The sequence below is a fragment of the Babylonia areolata genome, chromosome 14 (genome assembly GCF_041734735.1).
Source record: "Babylonia areolata isolate BAREFJ2019XMU chromosome 14, ASM4173473v1, whole genome shotgun sequence".
NCBI lineage: Eukaryota > Metazoa > Mollusca > Gastropoda > Neogastropoda > Buccinidae > Babylonia > Babylonia areolata.
The window spans coordinates 21,993,767-22,008,620 of record NC_134889.1 but is presented as its reverse complement, the minus strand read 5'-3'; the positions used below and the strand labels follow the sequence as shown (position 1 = coordinate 22,008,620).

General features: G+C 41.5%; 1 protein-coding gene across 1 annotated transcript; it reads left to right on the top strand.

The window, feature by feature from the left end:
- The first annotated feature begins 2,852 nt into the window (after positions 1–2,852).
- LOC143289541 (deoxynucleotidyltransferase terminal-interacting protein 2-like) lies at positions 2,853–14,196 on the top strand. The gene is made up of 7 exons (XM_076598546.1): positions 2,853–3,126; positions 4,156–4,224; positions 4,802–4,892; positions 7,925–7,984; positions 8,856–9,023; positions 9,706–9,812; positions 10,933–14,196. The coding sequence occupies exons 1-7, from the start codon at positions 2,972–2,974 to the stop codon at positions 11,030–11,032; spliced, it is 750 nt and encodes a 249-aa protein (XP_076454661.1). The 5' UTR covers positions 2,853–2,971; the 3' UTR covers positions 11,033–14,196.
- The last annotated feature ends 658 nt before the right edge of the window (positions 14,197–14,854 follow it).

The following is a 14,854-nucleotide window of genomic DNA, read 5'->3' as shown; positions in this document are numbered from 1 at the left end:
CCCTCTTCCATCTGTGCCCCTTCCTATCCCCCCCCCCCACCTCCTCTATTTGTCCCCTGTCCCTCTTCCATCTGTGCCCCTTCCTATCCCCCCACCTCCTCTATTTGCCCCCTGTCCCTCTTCCATCTGTGCCCCTTCCTATCCCCCCCCCCCCCCATCCTCTATTTGTCCCTTGTCCCTCTTCCATCTGTGCCCCTTCCTACCCCTACCCCCACCTCCTCTATTTGTCCCCTGTCCCTCTTCCATCTGTGCCCCTTCCTATCCCTCTCACCTCCTCTATTTGTCCCTTGTCCCTCTTCCTGGTGTACATGTTGAGTATATGTGTTCAGAAATAAATGTACTTTAATTACTTTTTGGGTTGCTTTTGGATAGATTTTTTTTAACCATATTTGGAAATGAAAGAAGAGTGGTTTTGCTGGTGTGTGTGTGTGTGTGTGTGTTTGAAATGAAATGTTCAGGCTTGAGATTCTTCAGACTGTCTGAAATGGGACAAGGAGACGATTTGGAAAGTGGGAAATCTTAAAAGTTCCTTATAAAATGGTGGATATAGTCTAGCAATTTCAGACTGTAAAGTCCTTGCATTCCTAAGTATATGAATGGCTGTGTTTCTTGACTGTTAGCAAAACATGCAAGTTTCATTTAACAATAAAAGACAATTAGATGAATCATGAACAAAGATGTGAAGAAGAACATGTACAGTGAGTACACATTGACACATGTAATCAGTTAGCAGCAACATATCAGGTCCTTTTTTTTTTATCCTTTTTTTTTTCCTTTGATAAATGTTATGACAAATTAAGTCTAGAGATCAGTGTGAGAAATGTAGCCTTCTCAAAAATATTTGTGTCAGGGTTGTCTTATCAAGTTTACGTCCTTGTGGGTTAGAGCAATTGGCATCAATCAAATTGTTAGTTGGATATTCTTGATGTAAAAATAATAATTTTATGATTTTTTGTTGTTGTTTTTTTGCTCGAACCTGTTCAGATCCACTCATTGACTTGTGATTTTTACTGCCTAAATAGCTTTAATTTTAGGCTCTGGCAGTATAAGAATGTTAATAAATCATCATCATCTTGTGATTTATATTTTTATCAAATCATAGAATCAGGTATGAAAATCTCACTGACGTGTTCTTTTTTGTGTGCTCATTAAAAAGAAATCCTTCCATGTTTTTGAATAAAGTATAAGAATGTGAATAAATCATCATCATCTTGTGATTTATATTTTTATCAAATCATAGAATCAGGTATGAAAATCTCACTGACGTGTTCTTTTTTGTGTGCTCATTAAAAAGAAATCCTTCCATGTTTTTGAATAAAGTATAAGAATGTGAATAAATCATCATCATCTTGTGATTTATATTTTTATCAAATCATAGAATCAGGTATGAAAATCTCACTGACGTGTTCTTTTTTGTGTGCTCATTAAAAAGAAATCCTTCCATGTTTTTGAATAAAGTCTCTCTTCCTACAGTGTGCCTGTTTCATTTTGTACCAGTGTGTAATGTGGTGGCCGAATGGTTACATTGCTGGATTCTCGCCCGAGTTTCCTGGGTTTGATCCCCGGGTTTAGTGCACCTGGTGGTTAAAGGGTGGAGACATTTCCAATCTCCTGGGATAACCTATGTGCAGACCTGTTAGTGCCTGAACCTCAGCTGTGTATCTACATGTACAGAAGATAAGTACATACACTGCAGATCATGTTATCCAATTCAGTGTTTGGTGGGTTATGGAAACAAGAACATACCCAGCATGCAAACCCTGAAAACGGAGTGTGGCTGCCTACATGGCAGGGTAAAAATGGTCATACATGTAAAATAGCCACTGGAGGGCATGTGTCACCGACAGCTTCAACTTCCATCGTTAGGCCAGAGGTTGTGACTTTGTATGCAGCATTCTCTTCCCTAATTGTTTTTCTATTTTGTTTCGCAGTGAATCCACACTGAACCGGATTGGCCTTTAGTGACTGAGCCATCTGTGTATATGATGATATCCTCTTCTTTACTGTTTTCTTCTATGAGTAGCTTCACTTCTGCATTCCGGCGTCAGCTTTGCCCTCCGGTCGTTGCCGACAATGTCTTCCTAGAGCCCCGGCGGGTGAAATGGCTGTGTTGAATAGATGATTGAGGTTTTAGGGGGTTTCCTCCCATTCTTTTGTTTCTTTCAGGTCTTGTAGTCAGCATACCAGCTGGATTGTGTCTTCTGCTTGCCCCATCCATGATCTTCCTCGTCCTAGCCGGCGGCTGTCTTCAAGTTTGGTTCCTTGATTGCCGGCGGCATCTATGATGCACGGTGGGTTTCAGTTGAGGGTTTTCTAATGGTCTGAAGTAGGTCTTAACCTGTTCTAACTTGTTTCTGGCCTGCACTGAAGGAAGGTCAACTGAGCAGGCATCGCATGGTTTCTGTGGGCGTGTCTTTTGTTGTTCCAAGGATCAGCCTCATAGCTTCATTTTGAACTCGAATTTTAGGAGGCTGCTTTGAGACGGTGTTGTTTGCCTAAGTCCGTAGTCCATCACACTGAGAACGAGTGATTGATATAGCAGGAAGAGGTGGTGGCGTTGTTCAATACCTTTGGTTGCCATTGCTTTTAAGATTGAAAGACCCTTTTTGCATTTGAGAACAGTGACACAGTTTCGAGTCAGTTTCAGTTTCAGTCAGGCCTTGAAAAAAAAAAGTGAATAAATAATAGATAAGCTTAAATAAATAAATAATAATTATGATATAAAAAAAGGGTAATAGAATGATAATAATAATATAAAAAATAATAATAAATAAATAAATAACACACAATGAAACCGAAACCACTGGAGGGCGTTTTCGCTCTTTTTTGAAGCTGTGTCCAAAGCCAACGGAAACACCAACTTTCTTCCGGTGTCGTCCTTCCCACAAGTGCACGTGTTTGTCCAGCATCCATAAGTGTGTTTCTTCAAGTGTTAGACGTGTGTGCGCGAGCAAGGTAATATTCTGCAGCCATGGATAGAATTTCCGCAGACTCGGATTCATCGTCCGACGAAGCGTCAGATACCAACGCCAACATGATCGATTTGGCTGATTTGCTGTGGCACAAAATTAAGAAACGACCAACTGAGACCACCAAGCAGGCTGAAATAGACTCGAACAAACCCAGGTAATTTTTCGGGCTATATCCACATGATTATTTATATCTTCTCCCCAACTCCTTTCTGTGAATGGCGATGTGAACGTCCACGCCTTTTTGTGAACGCTAGTTATTTCTCTTGAGTCCTCAGTACTCGCTCACAGAAATGTGCAGTCATCAGCAAGTCGATGTTTTTATTAATATTGGAAGAAGACAACATGTAAATTTTCGACAACAAAAATAACATCATCAGTTAATTCAGAAGAAAAACACCAAGAGAATTTAAATTTTGTTAGTTGATAAAGTAATATAAAACTTAAAAATGAACGGCTGACTATTCTAAACCTGTAGTACTAGTAGTACCGTAGTGGCAGTTATTGTTGCCTAGCAGTGTAATGGGCTCAATGTATAATTTAGAAGTGGTGGGCTTTTTTCTCTTCTTCTTTTCTCTATATATTGATATTGTAGTTATGTCATATTTTTTATTCATTGCCATTGGAGAACGTAACTTATGTTAAAAATCTACATTTAAATAAACTTAAGAAAGAAAAAATGCATACATGTATTGATGCATATGTCTGCCTTTGTTGTGTCTCTCTCAGTGTCAGACAGAATTCAAATGGCCTCATTGCTATCTTTGAAGGGTTTTCATCATCCTCCAGTAAATATATTGAATCAATTGATATCATACAAGATAGACTGATACCAGTCTGTTTTCTGTTGTTCACTGAAAGTGTTAAAACACTTTGCCACAGTTTGTAATGTGTGTGTGTTTGGGGGTGTTGGGTGTTTTCTGGGGGGATGTTTTTTTAAATTTTTTTAATAGTCTGTTGTTGGGTTTTAGACTCTTCCCTAACATTGATGGTCTGTATCTCCTGTCACTGTTGATTCTCTTCACAACAGTAAATTACTGTAAGTGTAACAAGTGTCAAGTGAAAGTGACACAACGAGATGGGTCTGTCATTAGGCATACATCAAATTCAGTTATATATTATTACATATATGTAAAATAAGACAAGAATCATATGTGCATTTGAAAGATGAATTATTTTGTTTCAGTCCATCCACTTCAACTAAACCAGAGACACAATGCCAACTACAGATGCAGATTGAAGTCTGCAAACTTTTGTAAGTATATATACAGAACTTTCAAATCTGTGTTTAAACAATTATTGTGATTGTACATTGAATTGATACTTTGTCTCAGATTGATTTCTTGCAGTTAACATTATTCTTTTAATAAAAAAAAAGAAGAAAAAAAAAGATTAGTAATACTTTATCAAAAGCAGAGGGTAGCTGTTGTTACCTTCGCCTTTGATAGCATTGAATGCTGTTCAGTTTACTTAGAAATGTATGAATTAAATAATGACACCAGAGCTGAACTCTTACAGTCTTACTCTTTGTCATAGGCTCTTTATCATATAAGTATGTATGGAAGGGAACTACTTGTCGAAATGAGTCTTGTTAGTTGCGCACACACACATGCCCATGTGCACACTCACAATTTTTTAAGCATTTTACTGTGAACTCCAAAGTAAAAATGCAGACTTACATAAGCTCTTTTGATGATCATGAATTAGTTCTTATAATCATGACCGTATATTTATAAAATAATAGCCAGGAGAACTTCTAACATTTCACATACTGATTTATTTTACTCCTAAATGTCAAGATGTGTCAGTTTGTTTTTACTTGATCTGTCCAGGAGTATGAACACAAAGAAAAAGGAACTCTCAGAGAAAAAAGCATCATCAATGCCCAAAGAAACTTCACTGGTTGAGAGCCGAATTAAAAAGGTAACATTTTTGTTATTCCTTGAAAGAAACTGGTCTGTTTTTCTTTCTTATTGTCACATATGCTCATGTTAGCATATTGTTACTTAAAAAGTTCAGTGCCAGAGAATTTTGTATTTAAAAAAAAAAAAAAGAAAAGAAAGAAAAAAGTGCTCTCCCCATGCCAGGGATTTTGAGGATTCGGGGGTAATAAATCACACCAAAAAAAAAATTAGCACAAAAGCTATGGGTGATACAGAGAGAAAGTAAACGTTTTTGTGAAGGACAGTGAGTGTAGATTCTGCTTCTGGACTTTTTTTCCCCAGTTAGGTTGATTGTAGATAACTGTTCAGGCATGTAAAGTCAACTCAAGATAATTTTTGTGCAACAAAAAAGTCTTTTCCACCTCTACATAATGACATCCATAAAGAAAAGAAACAAAATACAGCTAGAAATAGCAAGACTATTGTCAGATTATACTGTAGAAGAAATAAAAACAGGCTATAAGTTTATGAAAACAAATCACAGCTCTTGCAGACATGTAAGTAAATTACTGTCCCAATAATGAAAAAAGTGGGTAAAGTCAGTGTCAAAGGTCAATCACAGTCCTAGAAACTGAACTGGCAAGCTTTTTGACAGCAAAGAGCGTTTGTAAGTGAGAGGGTGAAGTTCTTTGATGACATTCAGTGATTCACTCTTTCCAACTGCATGTGGGCCGATTGAATTGTCTGCTGTGCATCCAGCTTGCCACCTCTTCAGACAAGTCATCCCTCTGATTCAGCAGGGGGGAAAAAAAGCAGTTAAAACAAAAAGCACATGTTTCATGGCCAGTGCAGGTTCAGCACTGCGTTTTGTGAAAATTGTGGGGCATTGGCAGTTGTCGATTGCCTTCTGTATGCTTTGAAATGTGAGTTCACTCTTCCCCAAAGCCACGCCCCCTTGATCAAGTTGATGACCTCTGGCTGACATTCTACCTATTGTCTTACATCACTCCTCTCCCTCTCCTTCCCTTCTTCCAACACTGGCTGCATGTATTCTGTCAGTCATAGCCAGTTGTTCAAAAACGCTGTCTCAGTGTCTGATTGGATGGACGGACTGAATAGCGATTTACCATCAAATGGGCTGTCAGTTTCATAACTGTTGTTGTCAATCACCTTCGTTTTCAAACCAATCATCAGACAAGAGAGATCCTTCTCCATCGTGAAAGCTGTCCATAATCACAAACAGAGCTTTCAGAATTGTATAAATCTGCTGACTTTGACTATTTGCCTTACTGGACACAGTTTTCAATGCATTTGTTTACACATGATGCAACCCCCTTTTCCATGCTTGTATCACATGGTCAGTTAGCAAATTATTATCGAGTAGAAAGAGGGCTTCTACCTGATGTAAGTTCATTTAAATAGTATTTTTATAATCCAGGCACATCAAACTATCTGTTCAGAGTCTGTTTATCACTTTACGTGAATTGAACCAAACTCCAATGAAGGAAAAATTGGAACATATGCAGGACGTCAGTGGACGTCTTATAGGCACTATGGCAATACTTTTTGTAGGACGTCAGCTGACGTCTTATAGGCACTCTACTGGTTAATGTATATCATATTGTATCATATTGATATGATTCCTATATACTTATGTATAATTGTTGACTCTTTCCCCATCCTCATCCATTCTGGATTTTTTTTCTCTCTCTTTTTATTTGTTTATTTAAATCACTTGCAGTCTTTCCAGTCATTATAATGCAATGATTATTCACACTTAGATGTAGCAACAATGGTAATGATAATGTTCATTTGTATCGTTCCTTTCTCTGGAAGACGTCTGGAAGCTTGAAATTAATTACATGAAAGAAAAAGTTACAAGTTACATGAACCTCTCAAGATCACCCTCTCTCCCTCTCCCACTCTCCTCCCATCCCTCCCCTTTCTGTTATTCCTCATACATTTGTATGCAAAGTGAGTTGGCAGGCATGGGGTGGTGTTGTCAAAGTGCTGAACCGAGATTTTGAAAAGATAAAAGATAAGTTTTTAGTGAAGAGAGGAAGGGAGAGACTGAGTCTGATTAACAGATGTTATATGGAAGGTTATTCCAGTTATGAGGAGCAGCAAAGAGCGTTTACCATAGGTTCTTGTGATAAGGGAATTTCTAGAAGGTAACAGTCTGAGGAAAAGATTGACAGTTCTTGAAGGAATGTGAGCACTGAGAGGTCAGAAAGATGAATAAGTGTGCTGGAATGGAAAACAGAAATGCAGAGACACACAGTTTTATTTTTTTAAATTCTCACTTCAACGGGGAGCCTGTGCAGAGTACATAGTATGTCTAATGTGGGACTCTGACTGTTAAGACTTGGTTGGGCAGCATTGTTTTAAATTTAAGTTTTTAATTTGCTGCCAAAGATTATGGGGACAACTTGTAAAAAGAGAAATACAGTAATCGATTCATGAAAGCACAAAAGCAGAAATACAGAGTTTTTGTAGTTTCAGCATAAAGGCATTGACAAACAGAGTTAATCTGTACAAGTTCACAATTGATTCTGTTTATTAGGTTGATCAGCTGATGTTGCATACTGAGGTTTGAGTCAAAAACGACTCCAAGTCCAATGTTCCTTGCTGATAATTGATTTAGAAAACTGAACTGTGGCATCACCAACCACAACAGATGTAGACATTCTTATTAAGGAGGAAATAATCATGGTTTAAACTTTGTGCAAAGTTTCTATCACACTTTCACAGTATCAGATAGGGAATGAGAGTTTGTGTGTTTCATGCTACGGGGGCATAGAAGTAGCCTAACCGAAATCCAGATAGATCATTGCAGATTTTTTTTAGGTCTCTTGGTGTGTCATGTTGTATGTCCATGTATATATCTATGTTACTGTTAGTTTATATCCATTATAACGTTAAAGTACTTCTGAAATAAATATGATTTTTTTTTGTTTTGTTTTTGTTAGTGGTCATTTGAAAAATTATATTGTATAAGGTTTGCTCAGAAGGCTGATATTCCACTCAGTTGTGCAAATCTGCAGCAGCTTATACACTGCTGTTTGTTGACAGGATCTCAGAAACTTGAAAATGACGCCAAAGTCAAATGCAGAAACAAAAAGGGGAGCGAAGGTAATCATCATGGTTGTGTGCATGTGCTTAGTCTTTTATACTTGTCCTATTGTGTGTGTGTGTATATGTGTGTGTGTGTGTGTGTGTGTGTGTACATGTATTTTTGGCATTGAAAAGAAATTGCAGTAAATGCAATTAAACAAACTGCACATAGTCATCTCATTTGCTCAATACATGTTTCAACAACAGCTTTAACATCAAACTCAATAATGTGAGCAAATCAACATTTTTGCAGAACAGTCACCTTTTACAAAACATTTTCCAACTACAGTTTACAGTTTAATACACATTGTTATATGATTATTGCCTTTTTCCCCTTTCATTATCATTTCTTGTATTGTTTGAACCTCTTTATAAATTTGTTCATAAAGTATTGTATGTATATATATATATATATAAGTACTGTATGTATGTATGTATGTATTTTATATATATGTATGTATGTATATATATATATATATATATATATATATATATATATATATATATATATATATGATAGTATATGTAATATGTATATAATATGCTGGGTATGTGCAACAGCAAGGTGGTGACTGTGTGTGTGAGAGAGAGAATGGGAAGGTTTCTCCTGAGTATGAAACTGACATGTGTGTACGTGACTTTCTGTTAATGTCTTTTCACATTTAAGCAGTTTTAGATGAATCTTATTATTGTCTGTGTGTCAGTGTGACATGAGTTGTGCTAGAAGCTGCATTTTGTGTTATCCATGTTTGCACTTTTTTTTTTTTTCCTTTTTTTTTTTGTAGACTGTTTTGTGCTGTCCATGTTTGCAGATTTTTTTTTTCTTCATTGTTGATGTGTTTTGTGTTGGGTCACCCACGTTTGCATTTTAACAACAAATGTGTTTCAGCTGAAGCGGAGTCAGTGGAGCCTTGGAAAGGAGGGCTGGGGCTCCATGAGAGCCACAGAGATGACGGAGGAGAGAAAGCAGGACCTCATGGTGCTAAATATGAGGTCCACCATCAACCCAACACAGCATTATAAGCATGCTGATGTCAAAATTCCAAAGTTCTTCCAGGTTAGTGGACACTGAGACATTCTTCCGTGATCGTTTATTCATTGATTCTTTTCTTTCTTTTTTTTTTTTTCTTTTTTTTTCTTTTTTTCTTTTTTTATTATAATTATTATGTATTTATTTACTTATTTATGTACGCTTATCTATTATTTATTCACCTTTTTTTTTCAAGGCCTGACTAAGCGCGTTGGGTTACGCTGCTGGTCTGTATGGATTTGTCCGAACGCAGTGATGCCTCCTTACTGAAACTGAAACTGAAAACTCATTGATTCAGTCACTCGTCTGAGGCCTCTGCTAAAGGCGATGGCAAGGGAGCATCACTTGTTCTTTGTGTGTATATATATACGCTTACAGTTGGTACACTCAGACATTCAGTTGATTATTTGTTCAAGTCTGGTTGTCATGGCTCACATTGTTAAAAGGTAATTTTGCTGTAATCGAACAGTGGTCGGTACAGCAAGTGTACATAATGGCAGCCTGACTGACAGACTATGTCATGTCTAAAAAAATGCATGGAGTTTATTGTTATTTCAATGTTGTACTGTCTCATACTATCTTGTCGCCATCCACAAGGCAATTTTCCTGGTTTTTATTTTCATGAGGACATTGAAATGATTTGACTGATTGATTGATGATTATTTTGGCATGCTGCATAATGATGGTTTATTTTTATTGTTTGTGTCAGATTGGAGTGGTTCAGGAAGACCACTTCCATCACAATGACCGAGTACCAAAAAAGAAAAGAAAAAGAACGCTGGTGGATGAACTTATGGCAGACCAGCAGTTCAAGAGGTAAGTGCATTCAGTAATGGTTTTTCAGCAGACTTGAAACTTTTGAAGTGAAAAAAAAACTTTTAACACACACAGAGCACACACACGCACACACACACACACACACACACACACTCTCTCTCTCACTCTCTCACTCTCTCTCACTCTCACACTCTCTCTCTCTCTCTCTCTCTCTCTCTCTCTCTCTCACTTGTCAATACCCACTTCTTCTTTCTCGTTTTTCTCTGTATTTGTATTCCAGTTATGCCCTTTACCTCACCTCACTCTCACAGTCTGTCTCTGTCTCTTCACCTCCCCCACACACCCCCTTCCCAGTTATTCCCTCTACCTCACCTCAGTCTCAGTCTGTCTCTGTCTCTTCACTTCCCACACACCCCCTTCCCAGTTATTCCCTCTACCTCACCTCAGTCTCATAGTCTGTCTCTGTCTCTTCACCTCCCACACACCCCCTTCCCAGTTATTCCCTCTACCTCACCTCACTCTCACAGTCTGTCTCTGTCTCTTCACTTCCCACACACCCCCTTCCCAGTTATTCCCTCTACCTCACCTCACTCTCACAGTCTGTCTCTGTCTCTTCACCTCCCACACACCCCCTTCCCAGTTATTCCCTTTACCTCACCTCACTCTCACAGTCACAGTCTGTCTCTGTCTCTGTCTCTTCACCTCCCCCACACCCTCTTCCCAGTTATTCCCTTTACCTCACCTCAGTCTCACAGTCTGTCTATCTCTGTCTCTTCACTTCCCACACACCCCCTTCCCAGTTATTCCCTTTACCTCACCTCAATCTCACAGTCTGTCTATCTCTGTCTCTTCACTTCCCACACACCCCCTTCCCAGTTATTCCCTCTACCTCGCCTCACTCTCACAGTCTGTCTCTGTCTCTGTCTCTTCACCTCCCACACACCCCCTTCCCAGTTAACCTCTTTACCTCACCTCCCTCTCACAGTCACAGTCTGTCTCTGTCTCTGTCTCTTCACCTCCCACACACCCCCTTCCCAGTTATTCCCTCTGCCTCACCTCACTCTCACAGTCTGTCTCTGTCTCTTCACCTCCCACACACCCCCTTCCCAGTCTTTCATCGGACAGGAGCTAAACATTACTGTTGTTTTCTCTGTGCCAGGAAACTGAAGCAGCAGTACCAGGAGGTACAAGCCACAAAAGCCACAGGCAAAGCCCTCTTCCAGGGCAAAGCACCCAGAAGAATTAAAAGAAAGAAATGAAATGTTATTCTGTGTGTGTACATGTGTGTGAGTGTGTGTGTGTGTGTGTCAATGAACAAGAGACTACGGGTACACATGTATGTGTGTGTGCATGATAGATATGCGTATGGGTCTGGTGAACAGAACATTTTCTGTATTGTGTTTGCGCTATTGACATGTTCATTGTTTTTATGATAATCTCAAAGTTTTATGTTCGTTGTTTACCCCTAACTGCAGCTTACAAGCTGCTGGCCCATGGTCATTGTAGGTGTTCTTGCCAAAAACGCAAAAAAATGGATGAAATGAAATTAATTTGTTATAACTACTGTGTGTGTGTGTGTGTGTGGCTCTGTGTTGACCTTTGTGTCTGAGTAATGGCATAATATGTAAATCTCTCTCTCTCTTTCATGTTTAAGTGCTCTCCGTGTTTGTGATATAAATGATGATTCAGAGTGCACCACCAGCAAAATGAAGCGATATGCTGTTTCATAACTCATTCCTCTTACTTCTTGTTAATGTATCATCATGTGATCAGGCATGTTCCATCTGATGTAGTTGGATTATGTGTGGTGGTGATGTGCCCGCTTGTGTGAAGCCCCCGGCTGACATGACCTAATTTGTCCAGCAGACTGCTACAGCAGGTTTCTGTAGCCAGCATGAGTCAAGTGATGCGATCCATGCAAAAGACTGTCAGTGTTTGGGGATCAGTTCCTTGAACGCATCATACACACAATGGACCCAATACAGAAAACATTTGACACTGTGTCAGAACATATGCCCCACTGGCGATAAGCAATCATCCAGCTCTATGTGGGGATATATGCTCCCAAACATATATCGAGTAAGTGGACTGACATCAACAGCAATCAACAAAAGTATGGCAAACCCATACATGCCGATTGCTGTGCCCTTCCACCAGACCTCTTTCTATCAACACTGGAGATTTGTTTCAGCGACAAACCACACAAAAGGTGCTCAAGATGCACCTATACTACACAACAAATAAAATCCTAGTACAGGGCCGTGCGTGTAGTGACAGGGTCGACCAAGAGTTCCACAGATTGCGAAGCATCGTCCATGTGTTAGAGGAAAACACGCCCAGTACACACCACCAGCCTCTGACACACAGCGCCATGCTGATGCCGACTCCGTGGGAAGCACAGACACTGCCTACAGCTGACCAAGACACCACACTGCTCCCTGTATTTTCTCCACACTGTGTGATTGCCCTACTCCTGCTCCCTGCCTCTCAGCGGAGAACTCGCTTTCCGGCAGTAGTCTCACAGATGGCGGCCTGACGCCACTCTCAACGTCACTTGCCCCAGACACTCCACAGCTCTCCATTCCTTCAGACCCGGTCAGCTCTACCGAACAACCACGTGCTGACCACATCATTGCAGTAGGAGACTTCAACAGAGACGGCCTGACAACAGAAAAGACCGACTCTACGAACACCAAACACAAAGTCACAAACATTCAACAACAGCAACAGACAACTCCAGCAACGACAGCGTAATGATGGCACAGCCATACAGTCTCTCCTCCCTCCCTAACCACAGCAACACACACTGTTTACCCAGTGTATGTGTCAACAACACTGCAGAAGACGACAAGAGCAATGACAACACAGCTACAGAACACGACAGAGACAGCGACAACATGACACAAATTCCCAGCCCCTCCCCCCTCCCTGATCATGCAGACTAATACAGCAACTTGAGTGAGGAGGAGCAGACCTCAGAAGACGACATCAGCAACAACAGCACTGCCAACATTCCCACAGCATGCAGCTGCTGTCATGATCATTTTATCCCCAGGGATGAATTCATCAGAGCATTTTGAAAGAAAACAATCCCTAGAGACCAAAATTTCTTCCCTGAGGTCTGCCTTACAACAAGCAAGGCAATCTTTCAAGACCGAGCTAGATGCCCTCCAGACACAGCTCTGCCACCTGCCTGCTCCCTCCACAACCAAACCACCCAACCCCAACAAGTCCAGAAACCAACACCCCAAATCCCCGAAAGAACGTCCACCCCAGTGTATTGAGCCCCTCCCCTCACAGCCCACCTGCACACCTACACCTGACACGCCCCCCTCGTCCAGTCAAAATGACACATCATCCCGCAATGCTCCAGTCACTTCACCTCTCCCCACCACCCCTCTCCAAGCTGTTGCCAAGGAAACGACTGTGGTACTCCTCGGAGACTCTACAGTCAGGCACGTCAACCCTGCACACTACACCTCTCCTGCTGCTAAACACCAGACAGTCTGTTCCAATGATCTGACTGTCTCCGGCCTTATGGAGTGGCTTGTTCGGCAGACCCCGTCCCACACCGTGAAGAAAGCAATATTTCACGTGGGAATCGATGACTGCTGTGAGCACCGACCAACAACAGAGGCCACAGGTGTCACAACACAGCAGTGAGAGAGACGGGCGCAATAGCTGAGTGGTTAAAGCGTTGGAATGTCAATCTGAGGGTCCCGGGTTCGAATCACGGTGACGGCGCCTGGTGGGTAAAGGGTGGAGATTTTTCCGATCTCCCAGGTCAACATATGTGCAGACCTGCTAGTGCCTGAACCCCCTTCGTTTGTATATGCAAGCAGAAGATCAAATACGCACGTTAAAGATCCTGTAATCCATGTCAGCGTTCGGTGGGTTATGGAAACAAGAACATACCCAGCATGCACACCCCCGAAAATGGAGTATGGCTGCCTACATGGCGGGGTAAAAACGGTCATACACGTAAAAGCCCACTCGTGTGCATACGAGTGAACGCAGAAGAAGAAGAAGCAGTGAGAGAATCTCATCGCCCAGTCTCGACATGCCTTTCCAACGGCACAGTTACAGGCCTCCTCTATCATTCCTGCTGGAGGACGACACCCCCGCAATGCTCTCATCCATCCCAGCAACAACAAATTGAAAGAGGTCTGCAGTGTCATGAAGGTTTTGTTCATGGACCATCTCATCACCTTCACCACACAAAGTGGAGCACCAAGACTGACCTTGTATGCTGGTGCAACTCAGCCCAGTAAAAATGGTATATCGCATGCATCACAGAAAATATTTTCCCTAAATAGCAATCTCCCCTTTTGTCCACACCCCCTCCCTCCACGCCCCACCACACCCTCTTATTCCTGCTGCCCCGCCCACCCAAGCACCAGCCTGGGGTGTCGACATACCAACAGGAATGGTCAAAAGACCCCCCTCCTCCCCCCTCCCTTAACTCTCTCCATACGAACGGCGGAAGAGACGCCGTTAACAGCGTTTCACCCCAGTTACCATCATCAAAATATTGCAAGCGGAAGGCTCTTATACTGAAGAGGTGAATGTTGACAAAGAATACCACAATTCTGACGACGGAAGCTAAAGGTTGGGTCATTCAGACACCCACTGGACATTTGAGGGGTCTGGGTAGAGGAGAAGAGAGGACTGGCCGTACTGAGTGAGTTAAACCAGGCAGATTTCCCAGTTCTGCCCTCTCATCAGCAGTTCTACCCCTCCTAGTTCTACCCCTTCCCACCATCCTCCTTTCAAACCACCACCCACCACACTTCACATCAGTACTTCAGACCAAAGCAAGTCCACTGCTTTCTTCACGCGCACAGCGGAGCGCCCTCCCCCCTCTTCCCCCTCCACCTGGTCAGCCAGCCAGTCAGCACAGACGCAGCGAAGCGATGCCATGACCTGACCCCAGCATCACTTCTCCTGCCCGCCGCCGTCCTTCAGTAACGTGTATACGTGTGTGTGTGTGTGTTGAAACAAGTGAAGTAAAGAACTGAACCCTGATGCTGGCAGTCGGAACAACCCCGTTATAGAATAATCTGAACCTGAACTCTGGTGAA

Coding starts and splice junctions, on each gene's coding strand:
- LOC143289541 (XM_076598546.1), top strand. CDS start 2,972: ATGGATAGAATTTCCGCAGACTCGGATTCATCGTCCGACGAAGCGTCA. Junction 4,225..4,801: donor ATTGAAGTCTGCAAACTTTT/GTAAGTATATAT, acceptor TGATCTGTCCAG/GAGTATGAACACAAAGAAAA. Junction 4,893..7,924: donor TTGAGAGCCGAATTAAAAAG/GTAACATTTTTG, acceptor GTTTGTTGACAG/GATCTCAGAAACTTGAAAAT.